Source organism: Salmo salar, chromosome 09, assembly GCF_965601325.2.
Source record: "Salmo salar chromosome 09, fSalSal1, whole genome shotgun sequence".
In the NCBI taxonomy this organism is placed as follows: domain Eukaryota; kingdom Metazoa; phylum Chordata; class Actinopteri; order Salmoniformes; family Salmonidae; genus Salmo; species Salmo salar.
Window position 1 is genome coordinate 148,585,815 of NC_138299.1, and position 24,965 is coordinate 148,610,779.

Here is a 24,965-nt window from a genome sequence, read left to right on the forward strand (position 1 = left end):
GTGTGTGTGTGTCTGTGTGTGTGTGTGTGTGTGTGTGTGTGTGTGTGTGTGGGTTGACAGGGGCTGTTGCCTGGGTGGCAGGTGCAGACTGACTTAACCACTGCAGGAAAGACTGTCAGCAGGCTATATTTAGAGTCTACAACACAGAGCCAATTAAGGTCCTGAAGTAACAGTAAATAAACTACACAAGAAGATGCTGTGTGTGATCAATTAAATATTGGGTGATTTGGGAACGGGAGAATGACCCAGACGGACACATAGACGGGTGGTCTGAGGATATCCAGTCTGTCCACTGGCGCCTGGCTGCTTGAACAAGATCATATGATTAACTGACTGGGCTAAGTTACTAGAGAGACATGCAGCGAGGGAATGGCTGGAACGACATAGCCACTGTAGTACAGAGATGTTTTCCTGTCTTGTGCCTGTAGATGGGGTTAAAGGTCCAGTGTTACCAAGCAACAAGTAGGAATGGTTGGTGAGCTTCTCAGGATATAGTAAAGGAACTGGGTAGTAAACATAGTATGTTTCTGTGAATAATTCTGCCTTCCAGTATCATAACACACTGACCTATATTCAACGTGGTCTTCTAGCCTCCCTACTCATCTTCATCAGGAGTTACCCAACACTACTGGAGAGCTATTGGAGGTGCAGGTTTCTGTTCCAGCCCAGATTAAACCCTTTATTCAGCTTATCAAGGTCCTGATGAGAGGATGAGGTGTAGGACTAATTATCCAGGTGTGTTAGAGCAGGGCTGGAACAAAAGCCTGCACACCCAGTGGCTCTCCAGGAGGGGTTGGCCACTCCTGATCTAGGTTCCATGCAGAAAGAACAGAGACTGGGATCATTAATAAAATAGATAAAATTACCAATCAACATGTAGATTATAATTTAGTTCCATGAAGAAGGAAGAGAGTGGAGTCATTAATAAAATAGATAAAATTACCAATCAACATGTAGATTATAATTGATTTTATCATATGATTTTAAAGTACAGTGGTAAAATATGAGCAAATACATGAATATAGACAGTGTTACATGATCACACTGTAAAGGCACTAGGAAAGGCACTCATCTAGCTTTCTATTTTACCAAGCATTTTGGTTAGTGATGACAAGTACTGTTAACACATTGTTTCCAGTAGCCTATATGGAAATGATAACCAAAGCAAAGTCTAACAAGTATAGCTGTATATGTAATACATAGATTCATGTTGATATGTTAATAACAACCAATACATTGAGATACATAAGTGCCCCTACATTAAATGACAGTAGGCTAATATAGGTAAGAGGTTGATAATTAGGCTTGTTCAGACCGGTACAGTAACTAGTTCCACCATGTTGTTTTGAGGAGGGGACCAGGAGCAGGTGGGGTTGCGTGTATATCTGACCCCAGGTAGAGTAGCAGGAGTGTGGGGGACAGAGAGAGGACAAGCAGGGTGAACGTCTCAGAGTCCCAGGGTTTCTTTCTGCACCTGGCAACCCAGAAGGGTGTTTCCAGCCTGGACACACTCGGACACACTGGCCACTGAAACACACATCACCAGGACAGGGATCATTATACTGTGGCATTATGGGGACAAAGGTAGGCAAAATGTATCTTCAAACACTTGTTAGAAGACAAAATACCACCAACATTGTATTGTGAATGATTCTACTCAAAATACATATATTTGTCATTTAAGTAATACAGTGGATCCCTACCAGGAAATTGCATTCACCTAAACAGTTTATTTCCAATCAGGTTAGATGAAGGCCAAGAGTTTAGATGCCAGGACTATGAGAGTGAGTTATAGCTACCTTTCTGAGCCTGGATCCATGATACTGCCTTCATGGCCAGAAACTGCCACTCCTCCTGAGCCTCCATCTTGAACCCATAGAGCCATACCAGGGCTAGAACCGTGGCCCACACTTCCTGGTCCACCTGAGTGAGTGAGTGAGTGAGTGAGTGAGTGAGTGAGTGAGTGAGTGAGTGAGTGAGTGAGTGAGTGAGTGAGTGAGTGAGTGAGTGAGTGAGTGAGTGAGTGAGTGAGTGAGTGAGTGAGTGAGTGAGTGAGTGAGTGAGACAGACAGACAGACAGACAGACAGACAGACAGACAGACAGACAGACAGACAGACAGACAGACAGACAGACAGACAGACAGACAGACAGACAGACAGACAGACAGACAGACAGAGAGCGTAAAGGAAAGAGAAAGAGAGACATGAAGAGAAAGAGAGAGAGAGACATGGTGAGAAAGAGAGGAAAGAGGCAGAAGATAAGAATACTGAGACATGGGAATCATGGTGAGATTCAGTTCAATGGTCATCATGCCTTTGTCCAGAGCTGATGGTCTTTCTACAGAGCATACGTGCAGATACTCTGTGAGTGCAGAGTCTTGCAGCACGCTCATATTGCTGAGTCTCAGTTTATTTCTGTGGACCTACCGGTGCAGGCTTTGGCTTGGCCAACTCCTCCTCAGTCTTCCCCAGCACCTCAGCCAACGCTGCCTCCAGGACCCAGGAACCAGAGGCCTTCTGGAGGGAGATCAGCTGGAGGAGAGGGTCCATTGCAGGATTAGAGGCTGGGGCTGGACAGTCAAAGCCTGATGGGTCAACAAATGGTCAGAACGGTTACAACTGATCAAACAGTCACATATCTAGTACCTTAACTGTTCAATTATAGCACCAGTGGCTAACTGGGTCACCCCAACCCTAACCCTAAAAACAGTGGTAAAGTCCTTGTACTGGGCTTGAGTAATACAATCACAATAAATGGATACCCTTTGAGAAGTATCCAACTGTGTTACAATTCTCATGTGAACAACAGGTATTTGAAATGAGGTTAACACAGATATTAACCTTTATAATTACCTCCATATTGTATGTCGGAGTCTGATACATCATCACCAGAGTCTGATGGAACTTCAAATGGTCAGAATGGTTACAAATGATAGAAACGGTTATATACCTAATACCTTAACTGTTCCATTACAGCACCAGTGGCTAACTGGGTCACCCAAACTCTAACCCTAAAAACAGTGGTAAAGTCCTTGTACTGGGCTTGAGTAATACAATCACAATAAATAGATACGCTTTGAGAAGTATCCAACTGTGTTACAATTCTCATGTGAACAACAGGTATTTGAAATGAGGTTAACACAGATATTAACCTTTATAATTACCTCCATATTGTATGTCGGAGTCTGATACATCATCACGAGAGTCTGATGGAACTTCAAATGGTCAGAACGGTTACAAATGATAGAAACGGTTATATACCTAATACCTTAACTGTTCCATTACAGCACCAGTGGCTAACTGGGTCACCCAAACTTGAACCCTAACCCTAAAAACAGTGGTAAAGTCCTTGTGCTGTAAAGTACCACAGACCTTTTGCCAGTAAAGCTCCCTTTCGACCCCTGTCCATCCTCCTGTGCATACCCATCATCTTGGGCTTAGAACAGAGCATAGACCAGGGCATAGCCGTGCTACCCAGCATGGTCATGGAGCTCTGACACAACACTGAGAAAGAAGAAAGCAACAACACACAGGTCACTGGGTTACAAACATAAAGGAACACACAGCACACATTTATGAATAAGCTCGCACCTATCACACATTCCACACTCTATACATTAAATCTGCATTAAATCATTTCTTTGCACAGCCTCTCTGTCACATACACTCACTCACTCACTCACTCACTTGGCGTGGGGACTTGTCTGCGTAGCATCGGTCCTTGCACAGCCTTTCCATCTACTTTGTGGACAGCGATGAAGGCAGTAAAGGCACTGCTCACTCCTGATTGGACACTGAGCTCAACCACCTTCTCTTTCACTCCCTTCTTCTCTCCACCCCCCTGTCTCTCTTCCATCTCCATGCAGCGGATCAGGGTTCGAGCCCCCAGCCTGTGGACGGTCAGTCTGGAGAGGAGGGACAGAGAGATTAAGATGGTGGAGTGGGAGAGTGGAGGGAAAGAGAGATTAAGATGGTGGAGTGGGGGAGAGGAGGGATTAGTGTAGTGTAGTGTTAGCTAGCTACATAGTTGTCTTTGCTGTCTTTGTATCTAAGATAATTGTGTAGTTTAGAGTAATTATCGAGGTTAGCTAGCCAGCCGCGACGCGACGCCGTTCTCCAGACTCCAGACTTAGTCAACACACCTAGTCATCATCAAACCCACTGCTAGCTAGCCAACCTTTACCGAATAGCAGCACTGTAGAAACTAATACATTACAACGGAACGATTTGACTAGTGTAGTGTTAGCTAGCTACATAGTTGTCTTTGTCATAGTTTGATAATTGTGTAGTTTAGAGTAATTATCGAGGTTAGCTAGCCAGCTATTTTCGTCCCCCGCGATGCCATCGTCCAAACCTAGCCAACTATTACCGACGAGCAGCATTGTAGAAACTAAATACATTACAAAGGAACGTCTTGATTAGTGTTATGTTAGCTAGCTACATAGTTGTCTTTGTATCATGATAATTGTGTAGTACTGAAACTATCGAGGTTACCTAGCCAGCTACACTTTCAAACAAAGTCAACAACGCAGCCACTGCTAGCTAGCCTACTTCACCAGCCAGCAGTACTGTATCTTTTTAGTCAATAAGATTTTTGCAACGTAAGCTTAACTTTCTGAACATTCGAGACGTGTAGTCCACTTGTCATTCCAATCTCCTTTGCATTAGCGTAGCCTCTTCTGTAGCTTGTCAACTATGTGTCTGTCTATCCCTGTTCTCTCCCCTCTGCACAGGCCATACAAACGCTTCACACCGCGTGGCCGCTGCCACTCTAACCTGGTGGTCCCAGCGCGCATGACCCACGTGGAGTTCCAGGTCTCCGGCAGCCTCTGGAACTGCCGGTCTGCGGCCAACAAGGCAGAGTTCATCTCAGCCTATGCTACCCTCCAGTCCCTCGACTTCTTGGCGCTGACGGAAACATGGATTACCACAGAAAACACTGCTACTCCTACTGCTCTCTCCTCGTCTGCCCACGTGTTCTCGCATACCCCGAGAGCATCTGGCCAGCGGGGTGGTGGCACTGGAATCCTCATCTCTCCCAAGTGGACATTCTCTCTTTCTCACCTGACCCATCTGTCTATCGCCTCCTTTGAATTCCATGCTGTCACAGTTACCAGCCCTTTCAAGCTTAACATCCTTATCATTTATCGCCCTCCAGGTTCCCTTGGAGAGTTCATCAATGAGCTTGACGCCTTGATAAGTTCCTTTCCTGAGGATGGCTCACCTCTCACAGTTCTGGGTGACTTTAACCTCACTACGTCTACCTTTGACTCATTCCTCTCTGCCTCCTTCTTTCCACTCCTCTCCTCTTTTGACCTCACCCTCTCACCTTTCCCCCCTACTCACAAGGCAGGCAATACGCTTGACCTCATCTTTACTAGATGCTGTTCTTCCACTAATCTCATTGCAACTCCCCTCCAAGTCTCCGACCACTACCTTGTATCCTTTTCCCTCTCGCTCTCCTCCAACACTTCTCACTCTGCCCCTACTCGGATGATATTGCGCCGTCGCAACCTTCGCTCTCTCTCTCCCGCTACTCTCTCCTCTTCCATCCTATCATCTCTTCCCTCTGCTCAAACCTTCTCCAACCTATCTCCTGATTTGGCCTCCTCAACCCATTTTGAAAGGAAGAACGACGACATCCGATCCTCGTTTGTTAATCTGTTATGGCTAGGGGGCAGTATTTTCACGGACGGATAAAAAACGTACCCGATTTAATCTGATTAGTACTCCTGCCCAGAAACTAGAATATGCATATAATTATTAGCTTTGGATAGAAAACACTCCAAAGTTTCTAAAACTGTTTGAATGGTGTCTGTGAGTATAACAGAACTCATTTGGCAGGCCAAAACCTGAGAAGATTCTGTACAGGAAGTACCCTGTCTGACCATTTCTTGGCCTTGTTGATTATCTCTATCAATTACAGGGGATCTCTGCTCTTATGTGACACTTTCTACGGCTCACATGGACTCTCAGAAGGTGGCAAAATGCTGAATCGTGACTTTGCAGGCTCTGGTTGAAACAAAGTAGCGCGTTTGGGTAGTGGCTGGTTACAGTACTGTGAGACTCAGGCTCGTGCCCGCGTCGACCGAAAGCTTTGTTTACTTTCCTCTGTTTAGCTAAACGGAGATTCCCGGTCGGATAATTCTCGCTTTTTTACGAGAAAAATGGCATAAAAATGGATTTTAAACAGCGGTTGACATGTTTCGAAGTACGGTAATGGAATATTTAGAAATCTTTTGTCACGAATTGCGCCATGCTCGCGACCCTGATTTACCATTTATGGTTAGTGTCTGGAACGCACGAACAAAACGCCGCTATTCGGATATAACGATGGATTATTTTGGACCAAACCAACATTTGTTATTGAAGTAGCAGTCCTGGGAGTGCATTCTGACGAAGACAACAAAGGTAATGAAACTTTTGTAATAGTAAATCGGAGTTTGATCAGGGCTAAACTTGGTCGGTGTCTAAATGGCTAGCCGTGATGGCTGGGCTATCTACTGAGAATATTGCAAAATGTGCTTTCACCGAAAAGCTATTTTAAAATCGGACATATCGAGTGCATAGAGGAGTTCTGTATCTATAATTCTTAAAATAATTGTTATGTTTTTTGTGAACGTTTATCGTGAGTAATTTAGTAAATTCACCGGATGTTTGCGGGGGGTATGCTAGTTCTGAACGTCACATGCTAATGTAAAAAGCTGGTTTTTGATATAAATATGAACTTGATTGAACAAAACATGCATGCATTGTATAACATAATGTCCTAGGGTTGTCATCTGATGAAGATCATCAAAGGTTAGTGCTGCATTTAGCTGTGGTTTTGTTTTTTGTGACATTATATGCTAACTTGAAAAATGGGTGTCTGATTATTTCTAGCTGGGTACTCTGCTGACATAATCTAATGTTTTGCTTTCGCTGTAAAGCCTTTTTGAAATCGGACAGTGTGGTTAGATTAACGAGAGTCTTGTCTTTAAAATGCTGTAAAATAGTCATATGTTTGAAAAATTGAAGTTTTCGGATTTTAGAGGAATTTGTAATTCGCGCCACGCCCATCATTGGATATTGGAGCAGGTGTTCCGCTAGCAGAACATCTAGATGTAAGAGGTTAAGTCAAACGACACCGCTGGTCCTGCTCACACTGCCCTACCCTGTGCTTTGACCTCTTTCTCCCCCCTCTCTCCAGATGAAATCTCGCGTCTTGTGACGGCCGGCCGCCCAACAACCTGCCCACTTGACCCTATCCCCTCCTCTCTTCTCCAGACCATTTCCAGAGACCTTCTCCCTTACCTCACCTCGCTCATCAACTCATCCTTGACCGCTGGCTACGTCCCTTCCGTCTTCAAGAGAGCGAGAGTTGCACCCCTTCTGAAAAAACCTACACTCGATCCCTCCGATGTCAACAACTACAGACCAGTATCCCTTCTTTCTTTTCTCTCCAAAACTCTTGAACGTGCCGTCCTTGGCCAGCTCTCTTGCTATCTCTCTCAGAATGACCTTCTTGATCCAAATCAGTCAGGTTTCAAGACTGGTCATTCAACTGAGATTGCTCTTCTCTGTGTCACGGAGGCTCTCCGCACTGCTAAAGCTAACTCTCTCTCCTCTGCTCTCATCCTTCTAGACCTATCTGCTGCCTTTGATACTGTGAACCACCAGATCCTCCTCTCCACCCTCTCCGAGTTGGGCATCTCCGGCGCGGCCCACGCTTGGATTGCGTCCTACCTGACAGGTCGCTCCTACCAGGTGGCGTGGCGAGAATCTGTCTCCGCACCACGTGCTCTCACCACTGGTGTCCCCCAGGGCTCTGTTCTAGGCCCTCTCCTATTCTCGCTATACACCAAGTCACTTGGCTCTGTCATATCCTCACATGGTCTCTCCTATCATTGCTATGCAGACGACACTCAATTAATCTTCTCCTTTCCCCCTTCTGATAACCAGGTGGCGAATCGCATCTCTGCATGTCTGGCAGACATATCAGTGTGGATGACGGATCACCACCTCAAGCTGAACCTCAGCAAGACGGAGCTGCTTTTCCTCCCGGGGAAGGACTGCCCGTTCCATGATCTCGCCATCACGGTTGACAACTCCATTGTGTCCTCCTCCCAGAGTGCTAAGAACCTTGGCGTGACCCTGGACAACACCCTGTCGTTCTCCACTAACATCAAGGCGGTGACCCGATCCTGTAGGTTCATGCTCTACAACATTCGCAGAGTACGACCCTGCCTCACACAGGAAGCGGCGCGGGTCCTAATCCAGGCACTTGTCATCTCCCGTCTGGATTACTGCAACTCGCTGTTGGCTGGGCTCCCTGCCTGTGCCATTAAACCCCTACAACTCATCCAGGAGTCCGCACCCCGTCTGGTGTTCAACCTTCCCAAGTTCTCTCACGTCACCCCGCTCCTCCGCTCTCTCCACTGGCTTCCAGTTGAAGCTCGCATCCGCTACAAGACCATGGTGCTTGCCTACGGAGCCGTGAGGGGAACGGCACCTCCGTACCTTCAGGCTCTGATCAGTCCCTACACCCAAACGAGGGCACTGCGCTCATCCACCTCTGGCCTGCTGGCCCCCCTACCTCTGAGGAAGCACAGTTCCCGCTCAGCCCAGTCAAAACTGTTCGCCGCTCTGGCACCCCTATGGTGGAACAAGCTCCCTCACGACGCCAGGACAGCGGAGTCAATCACCACCTTCCGGAGACACCTGAAACCCCACCTCTTTAAGGAATACCTGGGATAGGATAAAGTAATCCTTCTAACCCCCCCCCCAAAAAAAGATTTAGATGCACTATTGTAAAGTGGTTGTTCCACTGGATATCATAAGGTGAATGCACCAATTTGTAAGTCGCTCTGGATTAGAGCGTCTGCTAAATGACTTAAATGTAAATGTAAAATGGATAGAGAGATTAAGATGTTGGAGTGAGGGAGAGGAGGGATAGAGAGGTATAGATGGTGGGGTGAGGGAGAGGGGGGATAGAGAGGTATAGATGGTGGGGTGAGGGAGAGGAGGGATAGAGAGATTAAGATGTTGGAGTGGGGGAGTGGAGGGATAGAGAGATTAAGATGGTGGAGTGGGGGAGTGGAGGGATAGAGATATTAAGATGGTGGAGTGAGGGAGAGGAGGGATAGAGAGGTATACATGGTGGGGTGAGGGAGAGGAGGGATAGAGAGGTATAGGTGGTGGGGTGAGGGAGAGGAGGGATAGAGAGATTAAGATGTTGGAGTGGGGGAGTGGAGGGATAGAGAGATTAAGATGGTGGAGTGGGGGAGTGGAGGGATAGAGAGATTAAGATGGTGGAGTGAGGGAGAGGAGGGATAGAGATTAAGATGGTGGAGTGGGGGAGTGGAGGGATAAAGATTAAGATGGTGGAGTGGGAGAGAGGAGGGATAGAGAGATTAAGATGGTGGAGTGGGGGAGTGGAGGGATAAAGATTAAGATGGTGGAGTGGGAGAGAGGAGGGATAGAGATATTAAGATGGTGGAGTGGGGGAGAGGAGGGATAGAGAGATTAAGATGGTGGAGTGGGGGAGTGGAGGGATAGAGATTAAGATGGTGGAGTGAGGGACAGGAGGGATAGAGAGATTAAGATGTTGGAGTGGGGGAGTGGAGGGATAGAGTGATTAAGATGGTGGAGTGGGGGAGTGGAGGGATAGAGATTAAGATGTTGGAGTGAGGGAGAGGAGGGATAGAGATTAAGATGGTGGAGTGGGGGAGTGGAGGGATAAAGATTAAGATGGTGGAGTGGGGGAGAGGAAGGATAGAGATATTAAGATGTTGGAGTGAGCGAGAGGAGGGATAGAGAGGTATACATGGTGGGGTGAGGGAGAGGAGGGATAGAGAGGTATAGGTGGTGGGGTGAGGGAGAGGAGGGATAGAGAGATTAAGATGTTGGAGTGGGGGAGTGGAGGGATAGAGAGATTAAGATGGTGGAGTGGGGGAGTGGAGGGATAGAGAGATTAAGATGGTGGAGTGAGGGAGAGGAGGGATAGAGATTAAGATGGTGGAGAGGAAGGATAGAGATTAAGATGTTGGAGTGAGGGAGTGGAGGGATAGAGATTAAGATGGTAGAGAGGAGGGATAGAAATTAAGATGGTGGAGTGAGGGAGTGGAGGGATAGAGATTAAGATGGTGGAGTGGGGGAGAGGAGGGATAGAGATTAAGATGGTGGAGTGTGGGAGAGGAGGGATAGAGAGATTAAGAGAGGAGGATTGAAGATGGGATGGGGGTATCTACTAAATGTATCAAATCATACTACATAGCTGAAATGCATTAGCAGTGCTGGCACTGTTTCTGTTAATGGAGCGTCATGGCAGTCTTGTCTGAAAGTGGTGGCACATTCCCTTAATGTAGTCTGACCAAGGCCTGCACACTGTAAACAGTATAAACAGTGTTGTTTCTACCCAGTGTCCTCTGCAGGCTTGAGACTGAAGCTCAGCTGGTTCTCAACAGGCTGCTCAGCCAGGCTGTACTTCACTGTCACTGAGCCCTCTGTGTCCCCTGAGCTCTGAGAGAAGGAGATAGAGAAAGAAAGAGAGACAGAACAATATAGAGAGAAAACAAGGAAATATGGGCTTGAGTGAAACACGTGGACTGTGACCAAACAAATAGTTATGACCTTACCAGTGCCCTTTGAACATTGACATACTGTATGTTAAACAATATTAACACTCATAACAGGAGAAGGCAGAGCCCCCACCTCCCCAGTGATCTGGGCATACAGCAGTGCCCTTTGACCCTGGAAGAGCATTCTGATTGGTGGAGACAGAGGGGTGACAGACACTCCCTTTGGGACATTCCACTTGACTGAGATGTCCACCACAGCCGGCTGCAGGGCAAACCGGAGGGACTGCATCACCTGAGGGAGGAGAGTGAAGGGAGTGAGGGAGGGGCGGGGGAGGTAAAAAAAGGGAGGAGAGTGAAGGGAGCGATGGAGGGGGAAAAGGGAGAGAGAAGAAGGGAGGTAATAAAACATGTCTAACCAATACAGCCCTCTCTTTACGTATGCACACACACACTCACACACTCACTCATAAACTCTCTTACTTTGGGCTGCATCCTGTCCTGTCCTGTGATAAACTGTGCGTGCCCTCCACCCTGCTTGGCCACCCCAGAGATGAGAGCAGAGCTGGCCCCCTCCCCGATCCCAAAGGAGAAGCACCTGGCAGGGACACACCAGGGAAACAGTATAATTGTTGTTGTTGTCAAATACCAAAATAAGCCCATCAAACAAATCACTGGTACCGTTTTCTTGTGCTTGTGGGCTGACTGACTTAAAACATAACTGTACAGGAAGAATCATCAATACAGAAGCTTTTGTTTTCTCACAGGGGTGAAAGAACCCTAACCTACTGTCAGGTCTACTCCGCACCACACTACCCTCCCCTGCGTCCAATAAAAAACACACTACCCTCCCCTGTGTCCAATAAAAACCACACTACCCTCCCCTGTGTCCAATAAAAACACCACTACCCTCCCCTGTGTCCAATAAAAACACCACTACCCTCCCCTGTGTCCAATAAAAACACCACTACCCTCCCCTGTGTCCAATAAAAACACCACTACCCTCCCCTATGTCCAATAAAAACACCACTACCCTCCCCTGTGTCCAATAAAAACCACACTACCCTCCCCTGTGTCCAATAAAAACACCACTACCCTCCCCTGTGTCCAATAAAAACACCACTACCCTCCCCTATGTCCAATAAAAACCACACTACCCTCCCCTGTGTCCAATAAAAACACCACTACCCTCCCCTGTGTCCAATAAAAACACCACTACCCTCCCCTGTGTCCAATAAAACCACCACTACCCTCCCCTGTGTCCAATAAAAACCACACTACCCTCCCCTGTGTCCAATAAAAACCACCACTACCCTCCCCTGTGTCCAATAAAAACACCACTACCCTCCCCTGTGTCCAATAAAAACACCACTACCCTCCCCTGTGTCCAATAAAAACACCACTACCCTCACCTGTGTCCAATAAAAACACCACTACCCTCCCCTGTGTCCAATAAAAACACCACTACCCTCCCCTGTGCCAATAAAAACACCACTACCCTCCCCTGTGTCCAATAAAATCACCACTACCCTCCCTGTGTCCAATAAAAACACCACTACCCTCCCCTGTGTCCAATAAAAACACCACTACCCTCCCCTGTGTCCAATAAAAACACCACTACCCTCCCCTGTGTCCAATAAAAACACCACTACCCTCCCCTGTGCCAATAAAAACACCACTACCCTCCCCTGTGTCCAATAAAAACACCACTACCCTCCCTGTGTCCAATAAAAACACCACTACCCTCCCCTGTGTCCAATAAAAAACACACTAACCTCCCCTGTGTCCAATAAAAACCACACTACCCTCCCCTGTGTCCAATAAAAACACCACTACCCTCAACCTGTGTCCAATAAAAACACCACTACCCTCCCCTATGTCCAATAAAAACCACACTACCCTCCCCTGTGTCCAATAAAAACACCACTACCCTCCCCTGTGTCCAATAAAAACCACACTACCCTCCCCTGTGCCAATAAAAACACCACTACCCTCCCCTGTGTCCAATAAAAACACCACTACCCTCCCCTGTGTCCAATAAAAACCACACTACCCTCCCCTGTGTCCAATAAAAACACCACTACCCTCCCCTGTGTCCAATACAAACCCCACTACCCTCCCTGTGTCCAATAAAAACACCACTACCCTCCCCTGTGTCCAATAAAAACCACACTACCCTCCCCTGTGTCCAATAAAAACACCACTACCCTCCCCTGTGTCCAATAAAAATACCACTACCCTCCCCTGTGTCCAATAAAAACACCACTACCCTCCCCTGTGTCCAATACAAACCCCACTACCCTCCCCTGTGTCCAATAAAAACACCACTACCCTCCCCTGTGTCCAATAAAAACACCACTACCCTCCCCTGTGTCCAATAAAAACCACACTACCCTCCCCTGTGTCCAATAAAAACACCACTACCCTCCCCTGTGTCCAATAAAAACACCACTACCCTCCCCTGTGTCCAATAAAAACACCACTACCCTCCCCTGTGTCCAATAAAAACACCACTACCCTCCCCTGTGTCCAATAAAAACCACACTACCCTCCCCTGTGTCCAATAAAAACCACACTACCCTCCCCTGTGTCCAATAAAAACACCACTACCCTCCCCTGCGTCCAATAAAACCACCACTACCCTCCCCTGTGCCAATAAAAACACCACTACCCTCCCCTGTGTCCAATAAAAACACCACTACCCAGCCCTGTGCCAATAAAAATACCACTACCCTCCCCTGTGTCCAATAAAAACACCACTACCCTCCCCTGTGTCCAATAAAAACACCACTACCCTCCCTGTGTCCAATAAAAACACCACTACCCTCCCCTGTGTCCAATACAAACACCACTACCCTCCCCTGTGTCCAATAAAAACACCACTACCCTCCCCTGTGTCCAATAAAAACACCACTACCCTCCCCTGTGTCCAATAAAAAACACACTACCCTCCCCTGTGTCCAATAAAAACCACACTACCCTCCCCTGTGTCCAATAAAAACACCACTACCCTCCCCTGTGTCCAATAAAAACACCACTACCCTCCCCTATGTCCAATAAAAACCACACTACCCTCCCCTGTGTCCAATAAAAACACCACTACCCTCCCCTGTGTCCAATAAAAACACCACACTACCCTCCCCTGTGTCCAATAAAAACACCACTACCCTCCCCTGTGTCCAATAAAAACACCACTACCCTCCCCTGTGTCCAATAAAAATACCACTACCCTCCCCTGTGTCCAATAAAAACCACACTACCCTCCCCTGTGTCCAATAAAAACACCACTACCCTCCCCTGTGTCCAATACAAACCCCACTACCCTCCCTGTGTCCAATAAAAACACCACTACCCTCCCCTGTGTCCAATAAAAACCACACTACCCTCCCCTGTGTCCAATAAAAACACCACTACCCTCCCCTGTGTCCAATAAAAACACCACTACCCTCCCCTGTGTCCAATAAAAACCACACTACCCTCCCCTGTGTCCAATAAAAACACCACTACCCTCCCCTGTGTCCAATAAAAACCACCACTACCCTCCCCAAAGCAAAACAAAACTCCCCTATTTTGGACCACCCCACCTACCCTCGCAGTCATTTTCGAACTGTCTTTTACCTTTCAGGTGGGAGGTAATAAAGTTATCTATGGAAGCCCTGCCAAAACTAGGTTATGATAGGAGAAACAGTGATTGTGGTCCCACCTGTGAGAACCGGCATTTGCCTTCACCAGATCCAGGACTTTCTTGGTGTTCCTCACCTCACCGTCAGTGAACAAGAAGAGCTGAGGACGACAGTTCATCATGTGTTAATGTGAAATAATGTACATGCAGCCTTGAAGTATACAGAGAATGTTTCCTCAGCAACGAAAAACACAAGTCTATTTGATGTACCAGTAAGAACTATAAATACCACACAGTCAAAAGATACTGTTTGGTTGGGTGTAACTCTGGAACTAAACATGCCATTGGTAGGGTGTAACTCTGTAACTAAACATGCCATTGGTAGGGTGTAACTCTGTAACTAAACATGCCATTGGTTGGGTGTAACTCTGTAACTAAACATGCCATTGGTTGGGTGTAACTCTGTAACTAAACATGCCATTGGTTGGGTGTAACTAAACATGCCATTGGTTGGGTGTAACTCTGTAACTAAACATGCCATTGGTTGGGTGTAACTCTAACTAAACATGCCATTGGTTGGGTGTAACTCTAACTAAACATGCCTCTGGTTGGGTGTAACTCTGTAACTAAACATGCCATTGATTGGGTGTAACTCTGTAACTAAATGAAACATTGGTTGGGTGTAACTCTGTAACTAAACATGCCATTGGTTGGGTGTAACTCTGTAACTAAACATGCCATTGGTTGGGTGTAACTCTGTAACTAAACATGCCATTGGTTTGGTGTAACTCTGTAACTAAACGTGCCATTGGTTGGGTGTAACTCTGTAACTAAACATGCCATTGGTTGGATGTAACTCTGTAACTAAACATGCCATTGGTTGGGTGTAACTCTGTAACTAAACATGCCATTGGTTGGGTGTAACTCTGTAACTAAACATGCCATTGGTTGGGTTTAACTCTAACTAAACATGCCATTGGTTGGAGGTAACTCTGTAACTAAACATGCCATTGGCTGGGTGTAACTCTGTAACCTAACATGCAATTGGTTGGGTGTAACTCTGTAACTAAACGTGCCATTGGTTGGGTGTAACTCTGTAAATAAACATGCCATTGGTTGGGTATAACTCTGTAACTAAACATGCCATTGGTTGGGTGTAACTCTAACTAAAAATGCCATTGGTTGGGTGTAACTCTGTAACTAAACATGCCACTGGATGGGTGTAACTCTAACTAAACATGCCATTGGATGGGTGTAACTCTGTAACTAAACATGTCATTGGTTGGGTGTTACTCTGTAACTAAACATGCCATTGGTTCGTTGTAACTCTGTAACTTAACGTGCCATTGGTTGGGTGTATTTCTGTAACTAAACATGACATTGTAGTGAACAGACAGTACATGTGAGTGTAGTCATGTGTAGCGGACATGAGTCAGTCATGGTCATGTGATGAGGTAGCCTCGCCCGCGGACTTAAAAAAACAGTGTCTGCCCTCAGCCCAAGAGGGAATTTCCTCATGGTCTAAGACATTGGTTGCTCCCGTGGGAGACCCAGGTTCATATAGTTTCAGGTGTTTCAGGAGGAAACTGTATGAATTACATTGTGTGTGGTATGTATAAGTAATTTCAGATAGGAGATTAGAGGTTAGATAAAAATATTAAAGTGTCACTCGCTCCACAATGATACAAATATTAAAGTGTCACTCGCTCCACAATGATTCAAATATTAAAGTGTCACTCGCTCCACAATGATACAAATATTAAAGTGTCACTCGCTCCACAATGATACAAATATTAAAGTGTCACTCGCTCCACAATGATACAAATATTAAAGTGTCACTCGCTCCACAATGATACAAATATTAAAGTGTCACTCGCTCCACAATGATACAAATATTAAAGTGTCACTCGCTCCACAATGATTAAAATATTAAAGTGTCACTCGCTCCACAATGATACAAATATTAAAGTGTCACTCGCTCCACAATGATACAAATATTAAAGTGTCACTCGCTCCACAATGATACAAATATTAAATTGTCACTCGCTCCACAATGATACAAATATTAAACTGTCACTCGCTCCACAATGATTCAAATATTAAAGTGTCACTCGCTCCACAATGATACAAATATTAAAGTGTCACTCGCTCCACAATGATACAAATATTAAAGTGTCACTCGCTCCACAATGATACAAATATTAAAGTGTCACTCGCTCCACAATGATTCAAATATTAAAGTATCACTCGCACCACAATGATACAAATATTAAAGTGTCACTCGCTCCACAATGATACAAATATTAAAGTGTCACTCGCTCCACAATGATACAAATATTAAAGTGTCACTCGCTCCACAATGATACAAATATTAAAGTGTCACTCGCTCCACAATGATACAAATATTAAAGTGTCACTCGCTCCACAATGATACAAATATTAAAGTGTCACTCGCTCCACAATGATACAAATATTAAAGTGTCACTCGCTCCACAATGATTCAAATATTAAAGTGTCACTCGCTCCACAATGATTCAAATATTAAAGTGTCACTCGCTCCACAATGATACAAATATTAAAGTGTCACTCGCTCCACAATGATTCAAATATTAAAGTATCACTCGGTCCACAATGAGACAAATATTAAAGTGTCACTCGCTCCACAATGATACAAATATTAAAGTGTCACTCGCTCCACAATGATACAAATATTAAAGTGTCACTCGCACCACAATGATACAAATATGAACATTAACATTAATAGCATTAATTGTTGACCACTCAGATATTTTTTAGACCCTAAAAAACAAGTCTAGTCAAACATGGTACAGTGGTTCCTTTGGCATCATCTATAATACATTAAATCAACTACATTCTTGGTAAAAGTTATGACACATTACGTCATCTATACACATGATGCATTAACAAAACAAAGTAGAGTAGATAAAAGGACATAAAATTATAATTTTGGTTGAACAGCTGATGAAAAACGTAATCCCTACTGTCACTGTATAACCCACAGTAAAGTTCATCCCTACTGTCACTGTATAACCCACAGTAAAGATCATCCCTAATGTCACTGTATAACCCACAGTAAAGATCATCCCTAATGTCACTGTATAACCCACAGTAAAGATCATCCCTACTGTCACTGTATAACCCACAGTAAAGATCATCCCTACTGTCACTGTATTACCCACAGTAAAGATCATCCCTAATGTCACTGTATAACCCACAGTAAAGATCATCCCTACTGTCACTGTATAACCCACAGTAAAGATCATCCCTACTGTCACTGTATAACCCACAGTAAAGATCATCCCTACTGTCACTGTATAACCCACAGTAAAGATCATCCCTAATGTCACTGTATAACCCACAGTAAAGATCATCCCTACTGTCACTGTATAACCCACAGTAAAGATCATCCCTACTGTCACTGTATAACCCACAGTAAAGATCATCCCTAATGTCACTGCATAACCCACAGTAAAGATCATCCCTACTGTCACTGTATAACCCACAGTTAAGATCATCCCTACTGTCACTGTATAACCCACAGTAAAGATCATCCCTACTGTCACTGCATAACCCACAGTAAAGATCATCGCTACGGTCACTGTATTACCCACAGTAAAGATCATCCCTACTGTCACTGTATAACCCACAGTAAAGATCATCCCTACTGTCACTGTATAACCCACAGTAAAGATCATCCCTAATGTCACTGTATAACCCACAGTAAAGATCATCTCTACTGTCACTGTATAACCCACAGTAAAGATCATCCCTACTGTCACTGTATAACCCACAGTAAAGATCTTCCCTACTGTCACTGTATAACCCACAGTAAAGTAATGCATGAGCTTCTCAATGGAACCATCGTTACAGAAAGTGCAGACACATTTATCTATGGGGTGTTTGTTTATGTAAGGTGTGTAAGTTACCTGTCTGGGCTGGTCAGGGAGGCAGGGCTGGCTGTAGATATGTTTTAAAGGCTGGAGGATCTCTGTACCTCCCTGGTCAGCCCTCATTGCCTTCACCTTCTGCAGAGCCTCATCCATAGTCTTCTGGCTGTACTCCACACTCTTACTGATGTCCAGATAGACACACACACAGAAGGACAAAGGGTCATCACCACAACATATTACAGACCCAAGACAAACAGTAACTGTCAAACACTGTCACTGATTATCTTTGGATTGTGACTACCTGGTGCAACATACATGATAAAACCCTAGAATGACACAGCTAAATGTGTTTGTAAAAAACGGAAGCTCTCAGACACTGACTTGAATTGACTGAGACGAGGGTTGGAAGGAGAGAACACTCACGGAAAGAAGGACTCATATCTGGACCCAAAACCGATGATGTTGAAGTAGCAGCCCATTGGCAGGCTTTTCAGCAAGAGCAGCAGAGTATCCTGCAAGAGAGAAATTCAACAAGTGCCTTTACTCTTCAATAAACCATATAGGACAATCTTAAAGACCAGAAGACTACAGCGTAACCACTGTGTACTGGATTTCACTCTAAACCATCTCTTGGTGAATCCTGTGCAGATTGAGAGGGGGGGGGGGGGGGGGGGGTGTGTGTGTGTGTGTGTGTGTGTGTGTGTGTGTGTGTGTGTGTGTGTGTGTGTGTGTGTGTGTGTGTGTGTGTGTGTGTGTGTGTGTGTGTGTGTGTGTGTGTGTGTGTGTGTGTGTGTACCCTGGCACTGCCGATGCGGTCCTGAGCCCCAGACCCATTGTGCATGGGGCATGACATGCTGCCAGAGCAATCCACAACAAACAGGAACTCCCCGTGTGAGGTCATCAATGACATCACATCCTTGGGGAACTCTGGGTACATGCTCAGCATAACCATTGGGTCGCCCATCAGAGAGCCTGGGAGAGAGTGAGAGAGAGGAGAGAGAGAGGAGAGAGAGAGGAGAGAGAGAGAGAGAGAGAGAGAGAGAACAAGCTGGAATGCAAATTGGCCCTAAACAGAGAGTTCACAGTGGCAGAATACCTGACCACTGTGACTGGCCCAAAGTTAAGGAAAGCTTTGACTATGTACAGACTCAGTGAGCATAGTTTTGCTATTGAGAGAGGCTGCCGAAAGCATACCTGGGTATCAAGAGAAGACAGGCCATGTGCACACTTCCCACAAAATGATGTGGAAACTGAGCTGACCTTCCTAACCTCCTGCCAAATGTATAGCCATATTACAGACACATATTTCCCTCAGATTACACAGACACACAAAAAATGTCAAAACAAATCCAATTTTAATAAACTCCCATATCTATTGGGTGAAATACCACCGTTTGCAATCACAGCAGCAAGATTTATGACCTGTTGCCACAAGAAAAGGGCAACCAGTGAAGAACAAACACCATTGTAAATACAACCCATATTTATTTTCCCTTTTGTACTTTAAGTATTTGCACATTGTTACAACACTGTATATAGACATAATATGTCATTTGAAATGTCTCTATTCCTTTAGAACTTCTGAGAGTGTAATTTTTACTGTTAATTGTTTATTGCTTGTTTCACTTTTGTTTATTATCTATTTCACTTGCTTTGGCAATGTAAACATATGTTTCCCATGCCAATGAAGCACTTTTAATTGATTTGAGAGAGAAAGAGAGAGAGAGAGAATGAGAGCGAGAGAGAGAGAAAGACAGAGAGAGAGCGAGAGAGAGAGAGAGAAGAGAGAGAGAGAGAGAGAGAGAGAGAGAAGAGACGAGAGAGAGAGAGAGAGAGAAAGAGAGAGAGAGAGAGAGAGAGAGAGAACAGCCTTTCTCCATCTCTACACTACATCTACTGTATCTACTGTCTCACCATGTTCCTCTATGTAAAGATGAATTAAGGTAGTAGCCTACTCATTGATGTCATATCCACACATCTACAACAGAGTACACCCACCCCCCCTCACCTGGCTTGGCAGAAGTCTGTGCTGCCTCTACTATAGCAGTAGGCTGATGGGTGTCTTGGTAATACAACAACAGCTCAACGTCCCGGTCAAACTGATGACCTGCAGCCAGACTGACCTGCAGTTAGAACAACATTCACATGAAGACAGAGCAGTCAGAGAGGGAATGTAACAACTATGAAGGATTCTGATGGTTCATGGTGCATACACACAGATATAACGTATCCCCCCCCCCCCCCCCACACACACACACACACACACACACACACACACACACACACACACACACACACACACACACACACACACACACACACACACACACACACACACACAGTACCGTGGCTTGAGTTTTCTCTGTGTTGAGGTAGTTGAGCGGGTCCAGGGGACAGTTGGACTCTACTCTAGAGATGGGATGAGGGGACGACACTCGGGCACTGAGGGACAGACTGTAGGGCACAGAACCAGCGGGCACCGAGGACACCAGGGCACTGCCACCACTAACAATGTCTGACCCTTAGAGAAAGTTGGGGTCAGGGAGGGAGGAGGAGGGAGAGACAGAGAGAGAAGAAAGAAGGATAGAGAGAAGAGAGAGACCCACAAATTAGCATGTTTTTATTCCAGCCCAGCACTTAGCATGTTTTTGTTCCAGCCCAGCACCTTTCAACTCAACAACTCACAAGACCTTGATTAATTCAATCAGATATGTGTATAAGCTGGACTGGAACTAAAGCCTGCACCACCCCCTGTGGGTCTCCAAGAGCAGGACTGAAGACCACCACCCTCTGGGACCAGCTGCTGGTTCCTAGTCACACTGCTGCCCACAAGGTTTTACACTGCACTCTGATGTATTACTGGTTTGTGTCTCTCCATACAGGGGCCCATGTTCTTACCCTGGGGTTGATAGCGGGGGTTGAGCACGGCGGGAAGGCAGAGCCTCAGGCCATCGTCAGCCTGTACAGCCAGCTCTGTCACATAGTCCAGGCTGACAGAGGCCTTCTCCCCTGGAGGCAGACTACCTACACTCAGCTTGAACACATCCGGGCTCTCATCACTCTCCTCCAATAGGAAGGCCTGCTGGCCCAAGCTCAACGAATCATCATACTGCTCCCGCGCCTGAGAGGGGGACAGAGGATCACAAGGACGCATCATCAGCCTGAGGCAATAGTGATATGAGAGCGGTCAAAAGGATAATACTGATTCTTGAAGCTCCGCAAGTCATAGACTGCTTGGTTAACCAATTGGGTATAGCTGCCCAGTAAGACTTTACACCAAGTTGTTCTTAAACCTGTGTAGTAATGATGTAACTACACTAGTAACATTTGTACTAACATGTTATTGATTGTTATAAACATGAAATTAACCTGAATCCAACTATAAATTATACTTTTGTAGATCTGCGTTGTTGCATTTGTCTCGTTGTTGACTTGTCATTTCCCCTCACCTTCTGTTTCTCCTGAACCTCAGCCACCACCTCAGACTGTCCTATCTTGGCGCTGAACCTGCAGACAGCAGCCTCTCCTGGCAGAGGGAAAACAAAGATGGCCTCCAGGGGGCTCTCCTCCTGGTTCTCATACTGCAGAGTGGAGCTCACAGTGGCCACATGCCCCTGGACACTCACCTCCACAGCAATACTCTTCAGAGGCACTGAGAGAGAGAGCGATGGATGGAGAGAGGATAAACAAGATACCAATGAGAGCTCATGACTGGGAGAAGGAAAATCCACATAGACATGGGAAGTAAACAACAATTTCTGCTTTCAAACAGTACCTGGTTTATTCTTGACAGTTACCAATCCACAGCAGTTCACCATTTTGGCACCTGAATGGGGAAGTCAGGTGTCATATTATTGTCCTCTTACTGGGAAACAGGCCCTGTTGGAATATTGATTTGTACTGTATCAATATTGATAAAACCTGGCAATAATACAACATTGGTCTTCTTAGGAGAGGGAACATACAGTGCTGTATTTACTCATACAAATCAAATCAAATGTATTCGTCATATGCTAAATAAACAACCAGAGTGGTCTCATAGACAAGACGTAACATACTACATGTAAATCCGGGACACTCAAATTAGTATAAGTTATGTTTGGTATGGTTGCATAAGATAGGTTACTTTAGGTAAAAATTAAAGTAGTGTTGTTGGTCGGAGTGGATGGGAAGGCGTATAAAAAGAACATCAAGCAATCCAAAAGTTGCATGTTCGAATCTCATCACAGACAACTTTAGTATTTTAGCTAATTAGCAACTTTTCAACTACTTACTACTTTTGAGCTACTTTGCGATTGCTTAGTATGTTAGCTAACCCTTCCACATAACCCTAACCCTAACCTTAACCATTTAACCTAACTCCTAACCCTAACCTTAACCCCTAACCCCTAGCCTAGCTAGTGTTAGCCACCTAGCCACCCAGCTGACGTTAGCCACAACAAATCAAAATTCTCAACATATCATAGATTTTTAAAATTCGTAACATATTGCGCTAATTACTAATTCGTAACATATTGTACACATTGCACCTTTAAAATGAGGGCCAGGTTTTCAGGATGGTTAATTTACTGTATAAGTACACTTTAATTATAATTATACAACAGGTGGGTCTAATCCTGAATGTTGATTGGTTAAAACCACATTCCAGCCGGTGTCCATTCCACAAGTTACCACCAGCTAAATCTATGACATTAACATGCATATTTACTCTGTTCCATCTGAATGCGCAATCCACTGTCTCATCAGCCCAGCCCAGCAATTTATAAAATTGATCTCCACTATAAAAAGCATCTAGACATTATTCCACATTTCTTTTATACTAACATTTAGTTTGCAACAGCGGAGATTTGTATAAACCTTGCTGTCTGTCTCTCTGACATTTTCAACATTATTTCAATATTCAAATTCGGTCTCCAGCTGTCCCATAGTAATACATGTGTTGGGATGAGACAGACAGGCAGGGAGGCAGCATTTCTCAGCCAGTTGAAATCCTGAATCAGCTGGCATAATGTTTATGGATGTGTACAAAGAAATGTCAGCTAGTTTGCAGTCTTTCCAGCTTCAGTTTGAAGTGATTGTGTTAGCTAGGTGTGTTGTTGGCTAGCTCCTCTGAACAACAGTGTCCTGACGAGCGAGCACATTTTGAATGCCAGGCGAAATCGCTCCTCATTAGCTCATTGTTATAGATGTATCCAAATAAATGTCACTAGAAAACTACTTAAACAAATGCAAATGTGCCTAGTTTGCTGTTATTCTGGCTGCACTTTTTGACGTGACTGTAAGTTTGCAATAGTATGGCTAGCTAGCAAGCAAGAGATAAGAACGTTGCCAGCCAGTATGCAAAGGAACATTTAGAATAAATGACTGGGTCGCGTCCATAGATACAGAACAAAAATGCTTAATGACTGGGTCGCATCTCTACCAACCCAACCGATAGAAAGAATTACCAGCCGGCTTCGGTAGCAACCCAGGATTTGTGTCGGACTATATCTTGCGGAAGTATGAATAAATTCATCAACATAATATTTGTAATTAAAATATGTAAATCATTATTTGAATATGTTGGTAACCCATTGTATAAAAGTGACAATGCCCTCAAAGCCGGTGTTTGGAGGATATATTGGCACGGTTTGCCGGCCCTCGACTTCATATCTGGCACAGCCGTGCCAATATATCCTTCCTACATCGGCTTCGAGGGCATTATCACTTAATTAAGTAAGTACGCCTCAACATACACTTATTTTGAATGGGCTAAATCCTGTGTAACATCTAGTAAGTTCATTATAATCTACTCAGGGAAACATGACATGTACTATGCTTTGAAATAATGTATTTTTCCACATCTGGGATGCCACCCATATTAGATCCCAGTCAGTGAGGTTGATCTACTGATCTGTTTTTACCTATTCAACCAAGTTAACCCAGATAGAACACTTTATTCTGGGGGCAAGTGCTAGCAACAACACTGAGTGGAGATATAGTTTGAACAGTTCACATTCAAGGCTAAATAATTAGAGCCTATTGACCATAGGCTATAATCTCTCAGACACCCAGCGCATCCATGAGAGATCATCTTTGTGACAGTTGTTACTGTATGCAGCTGAGAAGAAGTTGGTGAATTTAGTGGAAACCTGCCCATTTGTAACAAGCATGGTAACAAGCATTCATTGTTACACCTCTGTAATTACAGACCGCAATTACTACCAGTTACATGTTGTTATTACACTGTAACTATGAGTTGTTACAGTTAACTATAATACTTGTTAGTGTAATTACACATGTAATTACACTATAATAAGGACCCCTTAAATTGAAGCGTTACCAGAAAGAATTATAGAGCCTGTGATTAATGTCTGTTCAATAAACATGATACATTCTGAACGTTTTGTAACGTTGCGCACTCTTGAACAGACCCTGAGAAGTTGTCACATGTTGCTTGTTGTGCATCTATTCTAGCTAGCTAAAGCAAACCGCCATAAAATAGAATGTTGTGATATGTGGATCCTATCGAATTGGATGGTTCTAAGTCTACTTATAACAATTTTGGGCCAACAATAATAAACATAGTAAATGTAATTCAAAATGTAGAAAACCTGAATGCGTTAACAAAGTAATCATCCCAAACAAGACATGTGTGTAACATACCTTAAAATCTGTGATGGTTTTCAAAAACTGCTTTACTGGTCCAGGTGATAAAAAACAATAACAAGTTTTTACTTTAGTTTATAATGAATATGCATCAGAGTGCACTACTTCTTCCTGGTTTATAAAGGCACACTGGATATGGTGCAGCTAGGGTGGACTGTGCATGGTTATGAGTTTCACAATATTCTCTCTCTCTCTCTCTCTCTCTCTCTCTCTCTCTCTCTCTCTCTC

General features: G+C 44.7%; 1 protein-coding gene across 9 annotated transcripts; it reads right to left on the reverse strand.

Moving 5' to 3' along the window:
- Positions 1-954: 954 nt before the first annotated feature.
- Positions 955-24,965, reverse strand: LOC106597045 (von Willebrand factor A domain-containing protein 5A). Of its 9 annotated transcripts, none has more exons than XM_082956419.1 (20): positions 24,735-24,965; positions 21,865-21,915; positions 21,539-21,741; positions 20,988-21,210; positions 20,435-20,610; positions 20,098-20,212; positions 18,886-19,061; positions 18,513-18,601; positions 18,126-18,270; positions 14,260-14,339; positions 11,040-11,154; positions 10,693-10,851; positions 10,397-10,500; positions 3,688-3,905; positions 3,373-3,504; positions 3,165-3,206; positions 2,854-2,895; positions 2,428-2,585; positions 1,800-1,923; positions 955-1,527 (listed from the first exon to the last, which is right to left on the reverse strand). In XM_082956419.1, the coding sequence occupies exons 2-20, from the start codon at positions 21,905-21,907 to the stop codon at positions 1,448-1,450; spliced, it is 2,424 nt and encodes an 807-aa protein (XP_082812545.1). In that variant the 5' UTR covers positions 21,908-21,915; positions 24,735-24,965; the 3' UTR covers positions 955-1,447. The 9 variants fall into 9 exon arrangements, with proteins under 9 accessions (XP_082812545.1, XP_082812543.1, XP_082812541.1 ...); XM_082956417.1 differs by having other exon boundaries at positions 2,854-2,904; XM_082956415.1 differs by having other exon boundaries at positions 2,854-2,904; positions 3,153-3,206.